The sequence below is a fragment of the Saccoglossus kowalevskii genome, chromosome 10, assembly GCF_978046115.1.
Source record: "Saccoglossus kowalevskii chromosome 10, keSacKowa6.1, whole genome shotgun sequence".
In the NCBI taxonomy this organism is placed as follows: domain Eukaryota; kingdom Metazoa; phylum Hemichordata; class Enteropneusta; family Harrimaniidae; genus Saccoglossus; species Saccoglossus kowalevskii.
This window is the reverse complement of record NC_140650.1, coordinates 21,933,860-21,956,320: the sequence shown is the minus strand read 5'-3', so window position 1 is coordinate 21,956,320 and position 22,461 is coordinate 21,933,860. Positions and strand designations below refer to the sequence as shown.

The 22,461-nt window shown below is 34.5% G+C and overlaps 2 protein-coding genes across 2 annotated transcripts; one reads left to right on the top strand and one right to left on the bottom strand.

Annotated features, from left to right (window-relative positions):
• Nucleotides 1–1,161: 1,161 nt before the first annotated feature.
• LOC100373923 (protein-lysine N-trimethyltransferase SMYD5-like) lies at nucleotides 1,162–6,931 on the top strand. The gene is made up of 11 exons (XM_002735487.4): nucleotides 1,162–1,286; nucleotides 1,820–2,068; nucleotides 3,259–3,380; nucleotides 3,753–3,822; nucleotides 4,286–4,453; nucleotides 5,098–5,168; nucleotides 5,339–5,445; nucleotides 5,752–5,808; nucleotides 6,037–6,131; nucleotides 6,338–6,408; nucleotides 6,589–6,931. Exons 1-11 carry the CDS (start codon nucleotides 1,197–1,199, stop codon nucleotides 6,695–6,697), a joined length of 1,209 nt encoding a protein of 402 aa, XP_002735533.2. The 5' UTR covers nucleotides 1,162–1,196; the 3' UTR covers nucleotides 6,698–6,931.
• Nucleotides 6,932–8,847: 1,916 nt separating this feature from the next.
• Nucleotides 8,848–21,214, bottom strand: LOC102803340 (telomeric repeat-binding factor 2-like). Its single transcript, XM_085504755.1, has 11 exons — nucleotides 21,050–21,214; nucleotides 15,311–15,546; nucleotides 14,723–14,824; nucleotides 14,423–14,578; nucleotides 13,309–13,454; nucleotides 12,760–12,880; nucleotides 11,509–11,592; nucleotides 11,158–11,221; nucleotides 10,797–10,881; nucleotides 10,547–10,653; nucleotides 8,848–9,445 (listed from the first exon to the last, which is right to left on the bottom strand). Exons 1-11 carry the CDS (start codon nucleotides 21,183–21,185, stop codon nucleotides 9,171–9,173), a joined length of 1,512 nt encoding a protein of 503 aa, XP_085360881.1. The 5' UTR covers nucleotides 21,186–21,214; the 3' UTR covers nucleotides 8,848–9,170.
• Between the last annotated feature and the right edge of the window lie 1,247 nt (nucleotides 21,215–22,461).

The following is a 22,461-nucleotide window of genomic DNA, read 5'->3' as shown; positions in this document are numbered from 1 at the left end:
TACGTCGTGCCTCTCTTACAGCAACATGTCCCCGTTTTTTGGAATACAAATATACTAGTAAACGGATTTCACACAGTATCACCGCTATGCAAACAAATCTACCATTCAATTGCACCATCCTCGTAATCCCCGGACTTGCAGGGACAGAAGACACGTAGTCCCCCATACAATCCCTGCTTCCCCAGGCAGAGAATATGTACGTAGAACTTACAGGTTATAGGCTTGTTGAAATCTGGCACGATTTTCAAGTTCTTTCCTTCTCTATATGTGTGTGTGTGTGTGTGTACATAATTATATTCTCACCGCTATGTATTGTTTTGTGTATTATTGTGGATTGCATTTCACTGGCAGACACCAAGGATTTTGAATACATATTTCTTGACTCTTCAGGTCTGCATACTTGCTACTTTTAACTGCCGTACTTCTGTATACCGTATACCCCATAGTCTACGGCTTTACGTACATTGTGCAGCGATGAGCCCTAGCCAGAATTTTAAACACAGTTTTAGTGAGTGATTCAAATCATATTACAGTGTGCATTTATAATTGTTTTCAAGCATTGTTTTACTGAGATCGTGGCTAATATCAGCTGACGTGTGTGCCTCTCGTATGTCTCTATGGAAAGATTTCGTAACGGTTGTCTAAAGTAGAAGTTTGCATTAACGTTATGCGCATTGACATGTTATGATGTCCATGCACAATACTGTGATGCCCATTCACCATGATGCTCATTTACTATATGCAATACCGTTATTATATGTTATATGAGACCATTTATAGAATAAAGTAATAATTGTCATTATTTAAAAAATAATCATCTTTCACAACAATATCATATGTTTATATATCATGCATTTACATGATCGAGTTATTTCTTAATAATAAATGCTTACATGATTGTTGTTTCTAAATTGGAAAACTCAACAATTTAATCATTGCCCTCGTGTTTTCGCTGCAGCGCCCCCAACTAGAACTACACAAACATAGATTTTAAGTGCGCTCACGAGAAGAAAGAACCTCACGACCGTACGGCTATTTGGAAATGTGAAAAAACGAAGGTTTTACATTTGTACATTAAAATCGCATAGATATTATCAGCACCCCTATTTCCCCCGAAGCATATTGGTTAATCTCTTAGCGCGTTTTGAATCATTTGATTGGTTGAGCCACCGAGGATGCAAAGGTCATGACAAAAAATGGCTGCCCCCATGGAGGAACATGCTGCAGTCCCGGGTGACATCGGGAAAGATTCGGAGATAGAAGTCCGGATTGCCGACGATCGAAAGGTAGTTGAATAATTGGTATTATTGGGGAAAGAGTTCCTTTTGTACTCCCATCCCTAACCCTAAACCCTACCTTCCAGCACTCTCCATTTAATTGTACATGCCCCTCCTTAGGACATCTAATACATCTGCAGTTATCTAGAGGGGGCATATACAAATGAATTGGATAACTGGGAGTGAGTGTTAGAGTTAGGGAACTCTTGCCAAAAATACATGTACTATATGTACCGTCCCGAGTAGACCTGGCTTCTGCCAAACTGTCCGTTTGGGGCAGTACAATTTGTGTGTATGTGTTGGGGGGGGCGTGATTCACAGTCGTTGGTGGCTGAAAATGTGTTTAATTAGTGGCACTTTTAGTACTAAACTCGTTGTGTCTTCTGCTGCCATACTGCAGATTATCTTGCCACGTACATATGCATCGCATCATACTAAAACAGTGATAAAACTTATTCATTTCAATAACAAGATACAATTTCAGTTTCTGGTTTGTCTTGAATATTTTTCTATGTAACGCAGCTCTTTTTTTTTTTTTACAGGGAAAAGGCGTATTTGCTAAGCAACGTTTCAGAAAAAACGATGTAATCTTCCGAGAGAAACCAATAGTATGTGCCCAGTTTTTATGGAATGAGTATTACAAGTATTCAGCATGCGATCATTGTATGAAATCATTGGAGACAGCGGAGGAGATGGCGCGACGGTTGTCGGCTATTTCGTCACTTGTACTTCCATATCCACAGTGTTGTGAAGTAAAAAAAGATGAACATGTGTCATGTCCGGCATGTCAGGTAGGTAACCATTGACCTTTCCTGGAGTTAAACCAGCGATAGCCATGATTTTGAATATTTTTGATTTAAATATAACCAAATTAGATCTCACTAAAATATTTTTTTTAGATACAATAACATGGGCAAAGTGATTGTAGACTAGGTAAACTGCAATGTGAAAACTTAGGATCGAGTAGGCGTCATTTTGTCACTCGGCGTGGACCATTGAAAATTATGATATATGATGCACACTATCATGCAAATGACATTAAATCATCAGAGGGCGTCTGAGTGGCTGTTTACCTCGAAAGATGACAAATGTATTTGACGTTTCTAGTAAGTTTTCACCTTGTAGTGTGAGATTTGACAATATTGAATTTCAATAGATGGTGCACTCTGGAAACCAGGATGCAGCCATAATTTTTCACTAGCAAGTGATTTAATGTTGAACAGCAGTATAGAGCATATGTGCTACGCTTTCAGTGTCCACAGTTCAACAATGATGATTATTTTGTTATAGGTATTATTTGCACTAAAAGCCTACTCATATTTTTTTAGAAAGTTGGTCATAAATCACGTGACAATGTTCACTGGTTTATTATGTAAAATAATGAAGTTATTGTCTCATGGCGCCATGAAATAGCATTCATTTGTGTGTTACAGTGACAGATTTTGAAAAGCTTGACCTAATATTTGTCAAAAACAAGACCATAGAGCTTTTTCGACACTTTCTAAAACCCAGATTTTTTAAATAATTAAGGTCAACAAAAAGTACCTCATCATTCACAATATACATTTTTTTCAACCTATGTCACCAGGCTAGAATTTTAGGTATGGCTTGATATAGTGTCATAGAAACCCATGGTAAAAGTGTTATAATACCGGTAGTGCCAAAATGGCCACTATCCACTAAAATACAACCATGATTTCTCCGTAAATTAAGCTGGTGACTCCTAATTTTTTTTAAGTACTTACTTCCCATAAGTACAATTTATTGGAAAATGAATAATTTCTGGTAGACTTCTACCTTAAGGTGTTTCTGTGGTTAAAATAAGTTTTATTTTAATGATCAAGTATTCAATGAATGCACTATTTGTTATTAAGTATGCTTCTAGACACGCCTTCCAATATGTCAAATGGCTGTTTTTTGTTTTCATATTCTAAAATGTTGTGCAGTATAACTGATTGTATTTCACTTTTATTCATTTCAGACGCAGTATTGTAGCACAAAATGTAAGGAGGATGCAGAAAAGCTATATCACAGAGTGCTGTGCATGGGACAGCATCCAGCAGATCCTGAACACCCTATAGCAAAATTACAAGATATCTGGCGGTAATATAAACTTTCAGACTCCCAGGCTTGACAAATTACATGATCTACAATACAATATTCTCACATGTACTGCTTAAAAATATTGCATACATATTTCCAAACATTGTCGTTTTCTGTTTTTGCTCGATGGAAATATCTTTAATGACATTGTCCCTTGATGTAATGTACAAAACTGAGAACATTTTTCATATTAGTAGTATGTACATTTTAGTTTAAAGCTCTATAGTGTACGCTCAAACTTAGTGTTAAAGGTGCATTTGACACGCATTGTGTACGTTGCATTGGACCCACATTGAACTTGATGCATTACAAGAAATAAATCCATCTTATACATGTATGCATTTCCATGTACCTTCAATCTTGTTCTTTCAGGAACATGCATTTCCCCCCTGAGACTGCTAGTATTATGTTAATAGCTAAAATGATAGCTAAAATTAAACAGGTAGGTCAAATAGAGTACCTCGTAACCAGAGGTTTGTCTGCATAAATATGTGGTAATATAAGCATCAAATATTACCATAAATTATAGAATTTTCAGGTTATCCAGAATGAACAATGTTTAGTATGGTGATATATGCAAAATCATTAGGAGACAAAAATATAATGTGCATACAATATTTTTTTCCCCATTTTGATTCAATAAGGCTGACCAGTGTCCATAAAAGTTACAGTAACTGAAATGTAAAATGTTGGCATACTTCCAGCAAACCCCCAGTTTGTTCTCAATTGGAGAAAAAGTATTGCTGGCCTTTTGTTTTATAATGCACTTAATGTGTCTGCAACCAATTTTCAGATCTCTCTGTTGACTACATTCAAACTTACAGTGACGACAAAGCTGTTATACACAACTAAAGTTTTCACACATTACATTACTTGTTTATAATTTATGTCTTCACGATGTGCAGGCACCTGATAAATCTGAAGCAGTCGCTGCATTCTCACAGTTTAGAAGAGCTACTGTCAATGAAGAAGCCGATATTACACATAAACTACTTGGAGAGGAATTTCAGGGTGATATAGACATGCTTTTACCGTTTCTCAATGAAGCATTGAAAGAAGAAACTGTATCACATGTAAGACATTTAATATTTTATATCTACAAGGATTTATAAGATGGAGGGTATTATGAAAGTGTGAGATGTGCAATTAATATCTCACACAAATTGAAAAAACACAAAATTACACTTGATAAACCTTATCACATCGCCTGCTAAAGTCTCCAGAAATAGCCGAAATGAAAAGTAAGAAATGGTGTCGGCAGGCGATGACAATTTCCAAGCTTCCTCTATATTCTGTGACGCAATTGGTTAGAAATACATTGATTGATACATACAGGTTGGGATCGCTTTTATACACTGGCTATTAATGAGAATTTGTTTCTCGTAAAAACTTCATCGCACGTTATCGTAGGTGGTTATGAAAGTTGCATACCGTTCATCTTATAGCTCCTTGACATCTGTCATACTGATTATCAGTAATTGAAACAAAAAAAATAAAATTCTAATTTTTAAATTACCATTAAAATATTTCTTTTAATCTGATTTTTCATGAAAATTTCTCTAACAAAAAAAAAACTTAAAAAATTGTGTGATGTGCACATTTTTAACTGATATGCTTGATGATCAGATCAGTCAAAAAACTTTCTGAAATGAAATAGATTTTTAAAAATTAATTTAAATGTTGAGTTTTATATATACTGTATTTGATTTGTTGACAGTGGTTTACCAGTGAAGGTATCAGATCATTATTTGCTCTTATAGGAACAAATGGCCAAGGTGTCGGAACAAGGTAAATAGTGTTCATTTGTTTTTATCAGACAAACCCATAGCTCTCTATTATGTACCGACATACACTTCAGTTCATGTAATAATACATTTCACCATGTAACCTATAAATCACTTTGCAGCACTATATTATCAAACTTGTATGATTATTTTAAATTCTGTATTTTATTTTAGTTCTCTGAGTGTTTATGTACATAACTGTGATGCGTTAGATTTAAATACCGACGACAGACAGCGATTAGATTTATTTATAGACCAGCTGTATGTTGATATTGAGAAAGGTAAGGATATGTATATGTCAATATCTTCACAATCTACACCAATCAGGTTCCACTGATTTATCAATGTGATCTCCCATTTTGGCCATTTTAAGGCTATATTCAAGTTATACATTAACTAGGCTTGTTACATAATGTATGATCAAAGTGAATTCACTAAAAACAAAGTTTAATGACAATTTTTAAATTTGTAATAATAAACTGTATTAAGATTCACATTGAATGTGTATGGTTCCATTTTTATATTGCTAAGGTTGTAGTAGGGTCATAATAAACTGTTGTGATATTGATCTCATTGTTTCGTTTCAGAATCTGGTTCCTTTTTGAACTGTGAAGGCTCAGCGCTTTATTCTCTACAGAGTTGTTGTAAGTCTTGTTTATTTTATTGTGCATATGATTTATAAAACTTGAAAATAGGGGAACTCAACCCATAAGTAATATGAGATATTGCATCATGGTATTATCGGAAGTATAAGTAACTTGTAGCGATAGCTCTTCTAACAATAAAAATTTGATACATAAAATGCTAATAAATAATCCTTGTGCCATGAGATATACATCAAATTTGAAAGTGTTACACACATGTACTTGCAGGTAACCATAGCTGTGTACCAAATGCTGAGGTAACATTTCCTGATAATGACGCAGTGGTATCTGTGATAGCGCTTCAAGACATTCAGGAAAATGAGGTCAGTAATTTGAAAAAATTTTACTTTCAAGATCTAGTGTTGGTCATCTTTCAAAACAATGTATATTATGGGATACCCATGCACCATAGCAACCAGTAAACTTGATCATTTCAAAGACACCCTTCAGATTTGTATCAGTCTTGAATCACAAAAGTGACAATTTGAATTCAATCACTCACATGAACTTTCTTCTTATCACTTTCCAGGAAATTTGCATATCATATTTAGGTGAATGTGATATTGGAAGAAGCCGACATTCAAGACAAAAAATTCTCAGGTACAAATGAACCAATACATTTTTTATATTTTATTTGACCAATGGGTAACAGGGTATGTACATGTGATTAACATAGCGATGACGCTTTGCAGATAGTTATACCAGGTCAGTATATAGAAGTTATCAGTAGTCGCCATTACATAAAAATGGCCGCTTGACTGTAACTTTGTTTGATTTCAGAGAGAATTACTTGTTCAACTGTAACTGTATGAAATGTCAATCACAGTGTGATGATGCTGATGTGACAAGTGATGAAGATGAGGAGGAAATGGAAGAAGATTCTAATTGATCTTTTCTAATTGATGTTTGTGAGTTACAGCCCTGGACAAAAAGGTGTATCCTATGTAGAGTGCTGGTTTTGTTGGTGGCTATAAACTTATTGAGTTGAGCAATATTCCATGGCGATACAATTCAATGTGTACCACCAACTAGCATCATATATACAAAGTAATTTGTTATCTTTGCAAGTAAATGCATTTTAGAATGTATAATACTAAGAAAAATAAAGCAACGTTGACAAAAATGATGCAGATTTTTGAATGCGTGTACAGTCACAAGTTTTGTACAACTCTTAATAACTATCGGTACATGATATTAGCTAATTTTGCACTGGTTATAGTGAAACATTCTATGGTAAATACTTAACTTGCTACAGCCATTTTTCTATCTTTAGGAAAGTAATAATTTTACACTTTCCACAGAAATCGACTTGTCAGTTTTTCCATATTTTATGTTCAGGGTTCAATATGCTCTTCCATCATACTAGTATGATGAGTACCTTTTCTCAAGAAGGCCCTGAAAAATGTGGGAGCACTATGAGCATTTGTCAACTCTCCTGTACACTATCATTAAATATTCTTACCAATATAGATGGTGGTTTTCACGACTAACCTCTCTTCGCTCTATACATTCTGTCCTTGACATCATGGCACTTTCTGGAGTACAAGTCATTGAAAATGACAGTCCCCATTAAATTTTTGAAAGTTCTCTTTGTGCTCTCCATATTAAAGCAGAGGGGTTGTCGCAAGAGTGTTCTTGAAACTTGAGTCCCAAGTGGCGTATACAACAGATTGTTTATTTACATCAAATTCGAAGACTCGTTGCGTGACTACCCCTCCGGTTTAAGACATACACATATGTAGCAAAGAAAAACATAGATCACGAGTGAAAGTAAAACAAATTGAGGTGAATGTCTGTTATTGCACTTGCTAAAATTGTTTAATGTTTGAGAAAATACAAGTCTGAGGATCGAAATGAGGCACTAAAATTACATTACCATACATCTCGCCATGGTGCCCTACAATAAACCTTTACATGGGGCTTACAATGTTAACATGCGTGTAATGACCGAATTTGAGATTCTGGGATAGGGAATACAGCAATTGCAACTCTTTGTTAGTTCTGGACTAAAGTGGCTAATAGACCCTTTCTACAAGTCAAGCACTCTCGTGTTGAATAATAAGGTGAAGGTAGTGTCCTCAAATTTGCAGTTTTAATAAATATCACTTCAAAATAAATCGTTGAATAAGAGTAAGCTAGGCCCAATTCAAAAATGTCTAAGCATGACCAAGTTATCACATTTTAAACAAACAAGATGGCCACCAGCCGGCCATATTTGATCGAATTGACATGTACATGTATCCATCTATGACATGGTAAATATCAATGAAAATGATATATGGGCGACAGAGATATAATATGGCCAAAAATAAACAGCCGTTATTCAGCCATCTTTGATCTGATTATGAAACAAACTGACATGTATGATGTATGTGCCAAATACGAATGAAAATGGTACAAGTCTTGGAAATATAGTAGTAAGGCCAAAAAGTCAGATGGCTGTCAATCGGCCATCTTTGATCCAATTGCGAAAGAAATTGACATGGACATTTATCCTATATATATAATTATAATACATGTATAATCTATGTACCAAATTTGACCAAAAAACAAGATGGCTGCCAGTTGGCCATTTTGAATCGAATCACTAAACCACTGCATATGCACATGTTTCACATAAAGTACTACGGTAGGCACATTCAAAGAATGAGCAGAATTGGTCCAAAAGATTCTGAAATACGACTCCGGACAGACGGTCGGAGGACATGCATAATCTATGTACCAAATTTGAATGAAAACTGACAAAGCATGTCCAAAATGCAACATTTTCAAAAAACAAGATGGCTGCCAGTCGACCATTTTGAATCGAATCGCTAAACCACTGCATGTGCATATGTCCCACATAAAGTACTGGGCACATGCAAAGAATGAACAGAATCGGCCTAAAGGATTCTGAAATATGACTGCGAACGGAGACCGAATTATAAGTCCTCGTTTTCGCACTTTGTTCGAACGGGGACTAATAAAAATAACCCCCAAAAGTACCAGGATGAACGATATTCAAGGGTAACTGTTAAAAAACTTGACTACTAACAAATGTTGCTTTGAAACATCCCTTGATGTTTTATTATCTTTAAAATAGAAGTTAATACATTGAGGATTATAATTAAAAGATGATTGGGAGAATTCTCAAAGTCTGAAATGTTTTACAATGACTTGATCACTGTTCAGGGCATGAAGAGTGGGTTTGAAAGATGTACAGAATATTCAGATACCAGTATTTGGGTACCTCTAATCAACTCTTTATTTAACTGTGATGCATATTAATATTTTCTTTCAACTGCATTCCTGATATTACTTCAGTTTCCTACTCCAATTTGACTTGAAACGATGGCCGTCTCTTGTGCTGTTGAAATTAAACACTAGTCATTATTCACATCACCAATCTTTGACAGATTTCTCCATTTATCTTTCAAACTGACACCTGTCCGATGTGTATTAAACTCGAAACCATTTAAGATAGTGGCCCAGTTACCAGCTCCATAGAGCTTCACTCCCTTTTTCAAATTAGTTACTTCTTCCCTTGTCCACGGTATTTTCTTTTTTGTTAATATATCATCATTCATGAAAGTGAGCAAGTCTTTTCTCTTTCTTGAAACTGGTATAACATCGTTTATATTTGGTATACGCCGAGGTGCTATTAAAATAGAAAACAACATTTTATATTGCACAGATGGATGAAAACTAGGATTATCCTGCAATAACTGTTTATCATGTATGTAGACATGTCAATTGGGGTTAATAAAGATGATTTTGTAGCAGATTTAATTACTGTAGAATACTTTATTTTCGCTTGGAATTTATTTTCGCTTATTTCGCTGAAGGGATGATTCCGTGAAAATAAAATCCAGCGAATATACTTTTTTTCCTATATTTCACATTAAACTCATGAAAAATCAGTGAAAATAAATTCCAAGCAAAACGCCCAAAAAGCCTTTTCAGCGAAAATTAATTCCAGCGAAAATAAAGTATTCCACAGTATATGAATTTGCCTTCAAAAAAAATAACGCTGTTGGGTTTGGATATAAAATTATTATTCAAAATCTGATGCTGTAGTTTTCACTGTTGAGTTTTCTATCAGTGCAAACAACTGTGTTTTCTTTTAGATGAGAACAAATAAAATATATTTTATATTCCCAGCGCCCCATATTTTTATACAAATGAACCCAAAGTGATTTATTCCTTATGCAAATTAGTTGTAGTCATTGCACCATTGTATTTTTTTATAGTGTAATGTAGCAATAACCTGAAAGTACAAGCTCGAAAAATAAATTAGAATAAAGTAAGTTTTTTTTTTTTGCCTTATAAACACAAATTGTTGACTTATTGCTTGAAAATAAAGAGTTATCCTTGAGTCAGCATACCATGTTGACGTTTTGATTGATTACTGTAAAACATGTTGAAAAAGCGACATATTATTTTAGTGAATTGTGGTAAAATGACGTAATAACGGGATGTTGTAATAAGGAAGCTCTCCAAATTATTACGTTTTCTGTGTTGTTTACAAAGTGTGTGTGTGTCGAAAAAAACATGTTTTACAGTATATTGTGAAACGATTACCAGGGTGTCAGTTTTCTGTTTGTATCATATCAAAATACGTTACTCTCGTTAATAAATTCCTGCTTAATATTTAATTTATAGTCAAAATTTGAACTGTTTTTTTTTTTTGAAATGTGAAAAAAACAAACTTTATTTCAAGTTAAGCAAGACATGTCCTGTATTTATCAACTTTACTTACGAGTTGAGACGTCAGAGTCTGAATCTGTCCACGTAACTGGCTCGCCACAAGGCTGTGAGTAAAGCTGACGGTTTCGAGACGATGCATACCGATGTTTTCTGATAAAGCTAACAAAGAACACAAGGAGAAAAAACATTCTATCAAATCCTGATAATTTTATTGGTTATAAACCGATTGATACAGATATTCAATGGAATTTATTCATGTTTTCATAGTAAATGCTACACCCCGATGAAGCCCAATACCATACCTGTGAGGACTATTAGGCCTTGGACTGCTGCTACTACCAGCCCCATCTTCCCCTCTACTGTTACACATCTTGCTTGGAGATTTAGCTGAAATTAAAAAAAAATTATTATATTCATTAAAGCCCTTGAAATGGCATTCCTTACTGTGCCCTTGAGGCCGGTCCACCCCAGTTAACAAGGTTCATAATTTATTAACCCAGGATCAAATGTTCTCGACAAATATGACATTTTACTGGAAAGATTATTCTTGTATACAGAGTAGGGGAACAATTTATGGTAGTATTTCGTTCTTTATTCACTGACCAGGGCCTATATTCAGTCATGTGAGCGTTTATTAAAGTCACATGGCAAGTATGTCATTACCTGTTTCTGTGATGTCATCAGTAACTTCCATATTTTCAACAACTTTATTTGCTGGACTGTGCATCTAAAAATAGAATCATAGCTTTAAAAAAAAAAAATAGGTAGCATTGCCACCACAATGAATCTACTTTGGAAAATAATCATGCCTATATAATTTTTTGACGAAAATTATTAAATAACAGATGCGGATCTTAGTATTATATGAACAAATATATGAGCACCACCCCAGGTAACTGAAATAAATGTAGAATATTGGATTACAGATGTTGAAAACTAAAGATATACTTTCCAATATATCTAGTGACATTATGTTTCAGTACAGTGAAACGCCCTCTGGAGACAGATACATACCTTTTTTGACTTGTTTGGGGACTTGTTTGGAGACTTGTTTGGGGACTTGTTTGGGGACTTTTTCTCCCGTCTTATCATAGCTTCCTGAAACAAAAAAAAAGTGGGAATTCACAAATTGATATGTACATTGTACTTTTTCTTATTTTAAAAAATATGATCAACTATGTGTCATGTACCAGAGTGGAATCAATGGTCACAATCGTTCTGTTAAAAGCGTTTGTAATTTATATATAAAATGAACTCTTAGAAAAGATAGCATACATAATCAGAGTAAATCCTATCTAAACAAATGTTGCAGCGTTAGTGTAGGCTGGCATTAATCATAATACAACTGCCTGTGTCTATATTTTACATTCAGAAGAACCCCAGCTAGGTGAACGAACTACTGTTCTGCAAGTTACAAACTCAGACCATAGTCTGAACTTGTCGCTAAAATTATACCCCACACTATCCTTGTAACAAAGCTTGAAATTGACAATGGCATCACAGACATTGTATGATGCCCTCTGATATTCCCTGTATTATTCCTGTACACTAAAGTTCATTTTATTAATTTGAAAATGAGTGCCCCCCTCTTAACTCTGAAGTTTAAGCCCTGTAATCAATTTACAGTGATTTTAATAACAGGATCTGCATTGCAACCCTGACTGAGATAATGTCTGATAAGAGCTGCTACTAAAATAAACAACGCATGTACAAATCATGTGTACTCAGTGGTTTGGTAGAGAGGGGATTACATGCAGAATGGAATTCATGTCCATTCTCACTCGTTTGCTACGTTCACACGATAGCATTTTATCGGAGCCCAACCGCTCGAGCCAGCAAAAATGGCCGTGTGAACGCGTTCGGCTCGAGCATTTCATCCCAAAGTCCAGCATTTCACCACTGCTAGTTTTGCTTATTATCCAAATTTTTAAGAAAAGACATCACAAATGTTGACTACCGTAAAATCTGTATTAGAAGCTGCATCCCTAATAGAAGTCGCACCCATTCTTTTTTGAATAATTGAGAACAAAAAATTCATCATTTCTCATATGTGTAGATGCTCTGATAGAAGCCGCATTCCCTCTGTTGCATTGTACCATTTTAATAGAAGCCGCGGCTTCTAATACAGATTTTACAGTAAGCCTAAATTTTGTAAAACTGACTTTGACATTATAATACACAAGATACAGCTGAAACTTGTGCATATGTGAAAAACACACCAGTATCAGTCCTCCAATCATAACTCAAAGTTATGTATATACCAACCTTAATGGCAGCCATAGTGTCATGCTCATGGTTTCGTATTTTTTTCCATTCAGAGACATCATCTGTAAACATCATCAATGTTTTTTTTAATTCATCAGCTGAAATAACTGATATTTCATCTCTTTGAGAGATAAAAAAGAGAGAAATAATTAGAGCAATTCCTATGATAGATTCCTGTATGGTATCCATGTGATGTTAAAAGATTCTCAATGCAGCATTGCATTCAACATATCACATTACACTAATAAACAGGTCGATATTACTTCAATTAGGTGTAGATGCCTGCCCTTAAAGGCCTTCATGAGATGCCATCGACAGAAACTAATTTTTATTGTGTGCATTTTGGATTTTTTGTTTGTTTTTCATGAAAATTAAAATCCAGTAGTTGATATGTAGCTAAAACCTTATATATAGAAAATGAGTGATCAAAAGGCAACCAAAGATTGATATTCTCAACTTTTATTTTCTCTAAATTCACAGGGCTTCACACTATATACTAGTACATAAATATACAAATAACATATGAAGTGATAATCTGAGTTTTCTTACACTACATCATGTTCTGCTTCATTGATATCTATTTCCATATCTGTCTCGTCATCATCTTCAGAGACCTCAGTTTCAGTCCTTGCAGGTTCTATGATAATACAGTGACTGTTACCTTCACTTCCTTTTTTTATGCTATCTTCAATAACCTGTTCAAGGAAAACAGACAAATTAGCATTTTTGCATTTGAATAGTGGCTCATTAACATCACAATACTTCTATGGTTTTCATGAATGTTCAAGCATGGTAATACTACTGTGCTTAGACCCATATTATTTCTATATATTTAACATATAACAGGTCATTGACAAACCCTCCAATGTAGCATTATGCTCTATCAGTTTTAACACTAAACAGTATACCAAGTTTGAGAGAAATTAGACTATAGATAGAATGGCAAAAATGGTTTATTTTGATGATTTTAAATCTGATATCAAGGTCAAATAATGCAACAGTGGAAGCACGAATTCAGGGTGGAATTATAAATCCCACTTATGAATGAAACCATGTTAATCACTGTTATGCAACACTCAGGCTACACCAAGTATGGACCAAGATTTAAGCAAATCTTGTATGTTATTCTGTAATTACATAGCAAATCTCTATGACAACATAAATAGCGTTTAACAACAGCTCCTTAGTACGGGGCTAAGAGGTAAAATACCCTAGCCACTGCTAACCGCTGTTTCTTTCCACGCATCAACGCAATTTCTATCAGATATGCAAACATATCAGATTAGTCTGAGCCTAAATCTTAACCCGTACTTTGAGTGGCATTATCAAAATGGTGTATAAAATCATTCTGGAGTTCTCGTAACTAATTTGAGTCGTGGATGGGCGTGGTTTATTCAAGCCAACCTAAATATTTAGGTTTTTACATAATGTCTTAAAATGTGAAGAGATGAGTGAATTCTTTATATGCACAGGAATATACACTGCCAACTTGAAGGGAGGAGGTTGTATTGAATGGAATGAAATTAAATTGAACAATTTGTGATTGAAACCAAACACTTTAAATTAGATATTCAAACAACTGAATGCTAAAACATGGTCTGATGTTTTCAAGTTCAGAATTGACAGATGTACAGAAAAGAAAAAAAATAGCCACTTAACTTACCTGTAAAAGATATGGCTTTTTGAATGTTCTGTGTATTTTTTCTAGGAACTTAACACTCTCTTGGTGAAACTTTTCAAAACAATTGTCTCTTATGTATTTTCGCCTTTCCCTCTTTGATTTATATTTCAATATTTTCAATATTTCTTCTTTCATTTGCTGTGAGACAAATAAAAAATATAATCTTGTATTCTTTGTATTTTCATTTTCAAATCCGCATAGATTGTCACACAACAATTTATGTTGTGAAGCGAGTTAAAGTTTTCGAAGAATGGTCAATTGTTTTTCAGTAAAAGTTGATACCTTGTGCTGCACAGATTCCAATGCTCCTGCTTGATCAAAGACCCTATGGTAAACATCTTCTGCATTGTCCAAATCAGTCTTTTCACAACAGACTAAAACAGCCTGAAAAGAGTTAAAGAATTTATTAGTTACTGAAAGGAAAAACATGCACTGCACCATTTACTTCTCTATTAAATAAATATATGACACATATACATTTTTTTCTTGTTGTGGAAGAAAATAGACATTTTGTAAAAGCTATAATTTTCATTGACATTTAATTTCACTATTTTGATGTTTTGAACATATTCACTGTGTTTTAATTTCATAAATTTGTCAAGGAAACAATGAGTTTTATTGTTTTACATGTTCATATGGATTTAATTTAGTGGATTTTACTTATCAGCGAAAATAGCGAAATTAAATCCGAGTGAATAATTAATGCAATTCAGGGTTTGCACTAGTGTCTCGGCAAGACGAGTCCCACTTACAAAATTTTAAGAATTTGAAATTTGACCCTGGATAACTTTATTAGAGATTGGAGTATTCAAATCTGTCAGGTGTTATGCATTATTAACATAACGTAGTCCTCCAGAAAAATTCAGTTACCTGTTTTTTAATCAGTGCTTTGTATCTTTCACCCTCTTCGTCAAGATTTTCAAAACATGACAAGAGCTCTTCCAAAACAGTGATGGCAGTTTCCAGCGGTGTTCCTTCATTTCTACCAATGTATTTGATATTAGGATCACTACCATCCACTAAGCGAGAAAGAAGATGAAGGAACTTCACTTTTTGAAAGTGGTCATCCACTGTTTTATCCGTGGGTAGGACAGCTCGGATAACACCTATCAGAAAGAGATGAATAGCGATAGAAAGTCAGTGACAGATTACGAGGAAACCATTCAACTAATGTAACCATCATGTACCAATGCTGCCATGCTTTTGTTTAAGTGATAGACACTTTTTTGGAAATTGCTTTTAGTGCAGTTGTGAAGAACAAGAATTGTCACGTTCACACTGTTGTCAGGAATATATAATGTTATTATCAATCTTTATTGAAGAAAACACAGAATTGCAAGCTGTATAGTATTATCTCAATTAGGACAGAGAATCTTAAAGTGAGAAATTTGAGAAGTGGAAAAGAGTTCCTTTAAGGCCCCCACCCCTAACACTCCAGCAGAGCTAAGTCAGTAGCCCTGAGAAAAGTCCTGTAGGTTGGCCTCCTTCCGCTGATCAGCAGAAGAAGGCTAACCTACAGGACTGTACTCAGGGCTACTATATTAAAGTCAGCAAACCAGTATAACTTTATTGGCCACAACCTTCCATTTCTGGAGGTATGGGTAAAAAAACATACAGAAAATTACACAGCAACAAAGTATTCTCTAAGATTGTACATTTGATATAAAGGTGTGATCCAACCGAGTGAGCAATATCAGATGGAGGATCCATGATAAAGTAAAATTTATGGGTGTCGTTCAACATACTAAATGTGGAATAAAAGGAAGGCAATTGTGTTGAAGAATTTCTCCCTTGTCGAGTTGAGTTTGATACACTCAGTGACGAAATGGTATTCAGATTCCACCCTATTGTTGGTACAAAATTGACATGTACGAAAACATACAGGGGGGATAGACGGACTATGCCTAATTTTTTCAATGTTCAGGTTATGAGCACTAATGCGTAGTTTAGTAAGAATTGCCCTGTGGGATGGGTTTTAAATAGCATTAAGATATTCACTAGGTTTACAGTTGTAATTACAAATATTTCCATAAATTTTTAGTTTGCTCTTGTTTTCCAAATGGGAACTGCAGAGCTGCAAGTACTGTTCTTTCAGTCTATATTTAATTATGTTCAGATAGTTATTCTCATTGAAAGTGCCATTAGTAATATCAGTCGGAATTTTAGACCAGAAACTGCCGAGTCCTAGTTTATGCAACAAAAGTTTAATATTGTGTGCCCAGCTTTTAATTCCCAAAGTTGAAAGATGCTCAGAGTTTTTATAAATTTTGTAAAGAAGAGTCTTGAGGAGAGGAGAGTAAACAAAACTAATATTTAAAGACATTAAAGTAAATTTTATTAATAATTGGTAAACGATCGAGTTCTATTCTCACAGCAATATTAGATGATCTAATTTTGGCAGAGCTCCAGAAGGAGTACCTACACTTTATGCAAATTTTTTAAAATTATGCTAATTTATTCATGACGTAGCAGTTTCTGTGCTCATGAATATTCATTAATTTGTGGCTCAATACATTTTAAAAGGGGCGATATATTATTTTTGGGGGAAGAGTTAGAAAGGGGGATTAGCAATCCTTAGGGGGTCAATACAAAAGAAGGGACCCATTTGGGGTGCAGCCATGCTCCTCGTGTCTGTTGTTGCACGTGACCTACAGCTGTCAACAGTGTTCGTTCTTCGACTGTGTTCGTTCTTCGACGACTTCGACTGGCTTCCATGTGGGGTAGTATTCTTGTGTTCTGTTTTCCTGACTTGAGTTTTTGAATTCGCTGTTTATGTTTTTAACGTCTTTCATGTCTTTTGTAGGAGTGTCCAATCCGTGATTCGAACTTGCGATCTTTGAGTTCCCAGCGCACTGTCTTGTCCACTGTACCACGAGTGTCTTCACACAGGAGTTAGGATTTAAGTCCTATTCATAGGAGCACTGTCTTCACTAGCATTCAAAAATCTAACTAAACATACTGGATTCGAACCAGCGATCGCTCACATTGCTGACATAGTACAAATCAACTGAGCTATGTGGGTAGTCATGCAAATTAAATAATTTGTTGTCATATTTAGCTTTATTGCCAAATAGTGTTTGCGAGAAAAAGATGGGCAGGCAAGGGAATTGAACCCAGGTCCTCCTGATCGCTATGTAAAGAACTGACCCACAAGACCACAATGGATTAACTGGATGTGTTTGCATTTGATAAGACTATATAGTGTGTATATATATAGAAATACAACATATTTCTATTATTGAGTTACAATTGTCCAAAAAAATTGCCAATTTTGTGTTTTTACTTGTGTAAACTATATGCATGCCATAACCCGTTAGTGTACATCTTGCCAATTGGGTGTTTGCCATTTGCGTTGCCCATACCTGACCCGACCCTAACCCTATTGCCAAGACACGTTCCTGTTTATAATTGCTCAATAATGATACTCTGTTGTGCACTGTCTGCGGGTACTGTAAAATGACTAATTTTCATTGGGTTTAATTTTCACTGATTTACCATTTCAGGCATATTAAGTGGGTTTTAAATTCACGGTTTCGTCATTTAGATAATGTGTTCTATGCTAAATTGTACATATTCACTGTGTTTTAATTTAGCGCATTTTCCAGTCAGCGAAATAAGCTAAATTAAAACCCAGTGAATAATTACCCCATTTACAGTAAGTTGCATTGATGTCAACTGATTAAACAAGTCGCATTTAAGTAATTTCCACTATTAACAAGTGGTTAAATTGTGACAATAAATGTGTGGACAAATATTTGAGATTAATTTTGGTGTAGACAACTCTCGTTTAATTATTTTACACCATTACAAGTTGTTAAATTGAGAGAATAAATGTCTCAACAAATATTAAATACTTAGTTTGATGTAAACAACTCACGTTTGATTAATTCCCACAATTACAGGTTGTTAAATTGAAAGAATAAATGTGCGGACAAATATTTTAGACTTATTTTGGTGTAGACAGCTCTCGTTTAATTATTTTACACCATTACAAGTTGTTAAATTGAGAGAATAAATGTGCGGACAAATATTTTAGACTTATTTTGGTGTAGACAACTCTCGTTTAATTATTTTATACCATTACAAGTTGTTAACGTGAGAGAATAAATGTATGGACAAATATTTTAGACTTATTTTGGTGTCTACAGCTCTCGTTTAATTATTTTACACCATTACAAGTTGTTAAATTGAGAGAATAAATGTGCCGACAAATATTTTAGACTTATTTTGGTGTAGACAGCTCTCGTTTAATTATTTTACACCATTACAAGTTGTTAAATTGAGAGAATAAGTGTGCGGACAAATATTTTAGACTTATTTTGGTGTAGACAGCTCTCGTTTGATTAATTCCCACAATTACAAGTTGTTAAATTGAGAGAATAAATGTACGGACAAATATTTTAGACTTATTTTGGTGTAGACAGCTATCGTTTAATTATTTTACACCATTACAAGTTGTTAAATTGAGAGAATAAATGTGCGGACAAATATTTTAGACTTATTTTGGTGTAGACAACTCTCGTTTAATTATTTTATACCATTACAAGTTGTTAACGTGAGAGAATAAATGTATGGACAAATATTTTAGACTTATTTTGGTGTCTACAGCTCTCGTTTAATTATTTTACACCATTACAAGTTGTTAAATTGAGAGAATAAATGTGCCGACAAATATTTTAGACTTATTTTGGTGTAGACAACTCTCGTTTAATTATTTTACACCATTACAAGTTGTTAAATTGAGAGAATAAATGTATGGACAAGTATTTGAAACTTATTTTGGTGTAGACAACTCTCATTTGATTAATTCCAACAATTACAAGTTCTTAAATTGACAGAATGAATGTATGGACAAATATTGACCATTATATTTGTGAGTAAATACCTGTTGTTTAATTAATTTCCACCTCTACAAGGTTGAGAGAATAAATGTGTCGACAAATATTTGATACTTATTTAGGTGTAAGAACTCGTGTTTGACCAACTTCCACCATTGCAAGTTGTTAAAATAATGAAATAAATATACTGGTATCATTGGATATTTGATTTAATTGTGAAACTTTCTAACAAAATGTTAACTGCTGGCTTCGAACCCTCAATCAACAATTCCGCAGACACGGTATAAATTCCACAACACCACAGAAGATATTCGTCTGTTGCCTGAATTGTTTTCGTAATATAGGGAACGCCATCGACACTTTAACAAAACTTACCTTGACTTGGGTCTTGTTTATCTCTTGTCACAATCTGGAAACTGTTGAACAAATTGCGCACCGTCCAGTTTAAGACGTTAGTTATTTTATTATTTATTCATTCAGTTTTGTATGGTGGAGTTTTGTGAGGTTTATTATTTTTTTGCGACGTTCTTTGTTTACTTGTTTACGGTTTGAGAGATTTCAGTTTATTTGATTTACGTTTTTACGGTAGCTCTGAGCGGGACTCGAACCCACTGTCTTTTCAAGCTAATTTTGTTTTATTTTGATGGCACGCTTGTGTACCACGCCACGACGTTGGTCGTTAAGTGGTGTTAATTTTTCTAACTACTCCAGTGTTCCGATGAGTTGAACGGAAAAGCCAAAACGATTGCTGGTTTCTGATTGCTTCGGTTCTGGTGAGTGTGTATCTAGTGTGATTCGAACCCATGTCGTTTGTATTGGGCGTTTTTTTATTTTCCATGTTAGCTACGCCGTAATATGCAACCACTTCCCCGTTTTATTGTGATTTTGAGTGTTTAATGATGTCTTCCTCACCCGTCACGCCATGACCCAGTTTCAACCACACGACCATTTTGCAACACAGTTCGTGACCCTCGGCGTCACCCGACTGACTATATGAGCGTTCTGTTCAACTGTTAAGCTAGGATTTATTACCGTTATTATCATTATATTGTCACGTGATTTGTTTTACCTTATGTGTAATGTCTTAAGTATCTTTATTGTAATTTGTATATACCAATTCGTATATACCGAGGAAACGACCCCGATTGAAGGTCATGTATTTTATGACGTCACCAATTCGTGTGTAGGTACTGCTTCTAGATCTGTGCCCTAATTTTAACTCCTAAAGTATTTTTACAGAATTTTAAGTGCAAAATTTCATACTTGGTTTTGTCAATATTGTTCATAAAAGAATAGGTAGAATATAAGAATCAAAGACTATTGAAGAAATTTTGGTTAAATAATTGAAGTCAAAATTACTTTTAAGTGAAAAAAAGGTTTTACTTGATTTCCCTAAAAGATTATTTTTACCTAACTTGAAGGATCTATTATTAGAGAAGATTAGACCCAAGTACGTGTAAGGGGTAATCTCCTCAATTGTATTACCTTGAAAAACAAAAGGATTATAAAACTGGCTCAACTTTTGTGATGCAACCTGTTCCTGTCCAATCGACTAAATAAATTTTGATATGGTCAATATTGATGTGTATGCACATAGTTCTGACACAATTTTAGAACGGGGATGTATAATACGTACGCAGGGATACTTTACTCAGTGACTGCTGCAGTAATAGTACGTTTACAGGACAGGTATGTTTTGCTTCCATGACAGGACGCACAAAAACACGTCCGATAATTCTCCTTTCTCGATTAAAAATGTGTATGATATTACCTGCATATAACTCCCTGTCTGTCTTCGCGTCGACTGTACACTCATTCTTGTATTCCTCCCAGTATTGAGTGACAGCAAAATCAAGGTGCCATGCGTGAAACACTTTGAAAACATTGTCCATTTCACTAGCCGCCATTTAGCTTTTGAAAATGGTTGACACAGGTCATCGCATCACGTGACTAAAATATAAACTTCCGGGTGAATTTTTGAGAGCTGATCGGATCAAAGATCATTGAGGCCATGAACGTGCGAAAGGTTGGATCAATTGGTGGACAGGGTATCACACCCTTTTTTTATTGAATAGTGATTAGGACGTGTTGACATCGTGCGTGTGGGTAAATTAAAATGCATGTTCTGGTTGATTTACATGTAACACTCAATCAGTATGCACGTTCTTTATCTATGACGTTTTCATCACGTTCTTGGTCGTGTTTGCTTGAACTATTGACCTCAAGTGTTTACATTCCGTGAACTGATACACAAGGGATTACCGATTTCAAAACTTGAAGGAAGTGTTGCTTCTCTGCGGAGATCCTGCTATACAAATCATTTATACCGGTAGTTTCAAACAAATTGTTTAAGGTAGAAGCCTACTCATAATTTTTGAGAAGATTCCATAAATCGCATGACAATGTTTTTTTGTTTATTATGTAAAATCACGAAGCTATTGTCCCATGGCAGAGATAATGTGTCATATCTCAAATTGTAACCTGGTGACATAGGCTGAAAAAATTATATATTGTGAATGATGGGCTACGGTACTTTTCCTTTTCAATTATTTCAAAAATCTGGGTTTTAAAGCAATTTTTGCTTTAACATTGTGCTCTGTGGAATGGAATTGTTCTAAAAATAGCAATTTTTGGAAAATATTTTGAAACAAATTTCTCAAATACGTTATCGTAACACAAGAAAGAATGCTATTTCATGCTGCCATGGGACAACAGCTCCACGATTTTACACAATAAACCACTGAACATTGTCATGCGATTTTTGACCAACTTTCACAAAAATTATGACTCATAATATGAGTAGGCTTCTACTAATACTGTCCACACAACAAACCCTTTCTTAATACTAGTACTTATTTTGTTATCAATATTGTAAACTCACAGTTCAAACTGAAACAAGAAATTTCTGTTGGTCGTTGGAATTTACATTAGAATGTTTTCTGGTACTGTTACTTCAAGCAAAATGTTCTAACAAAATCACAGCTAATGTCAGGCATCATAGAATTGATTTATTTTTTTGGTTTGGTTCTTTAATTACTTGATTTCAAGCAATTTCTAACTCACAAATTTATAGGATCAGAAATTTGCGTTGCTGAGAATATCAGCAAGGTGATGAGAATCTTTTTAATTTTGACAAAGACAAATATTTACTAGAATGTAGTATTTAACCCATTCTATTAAACT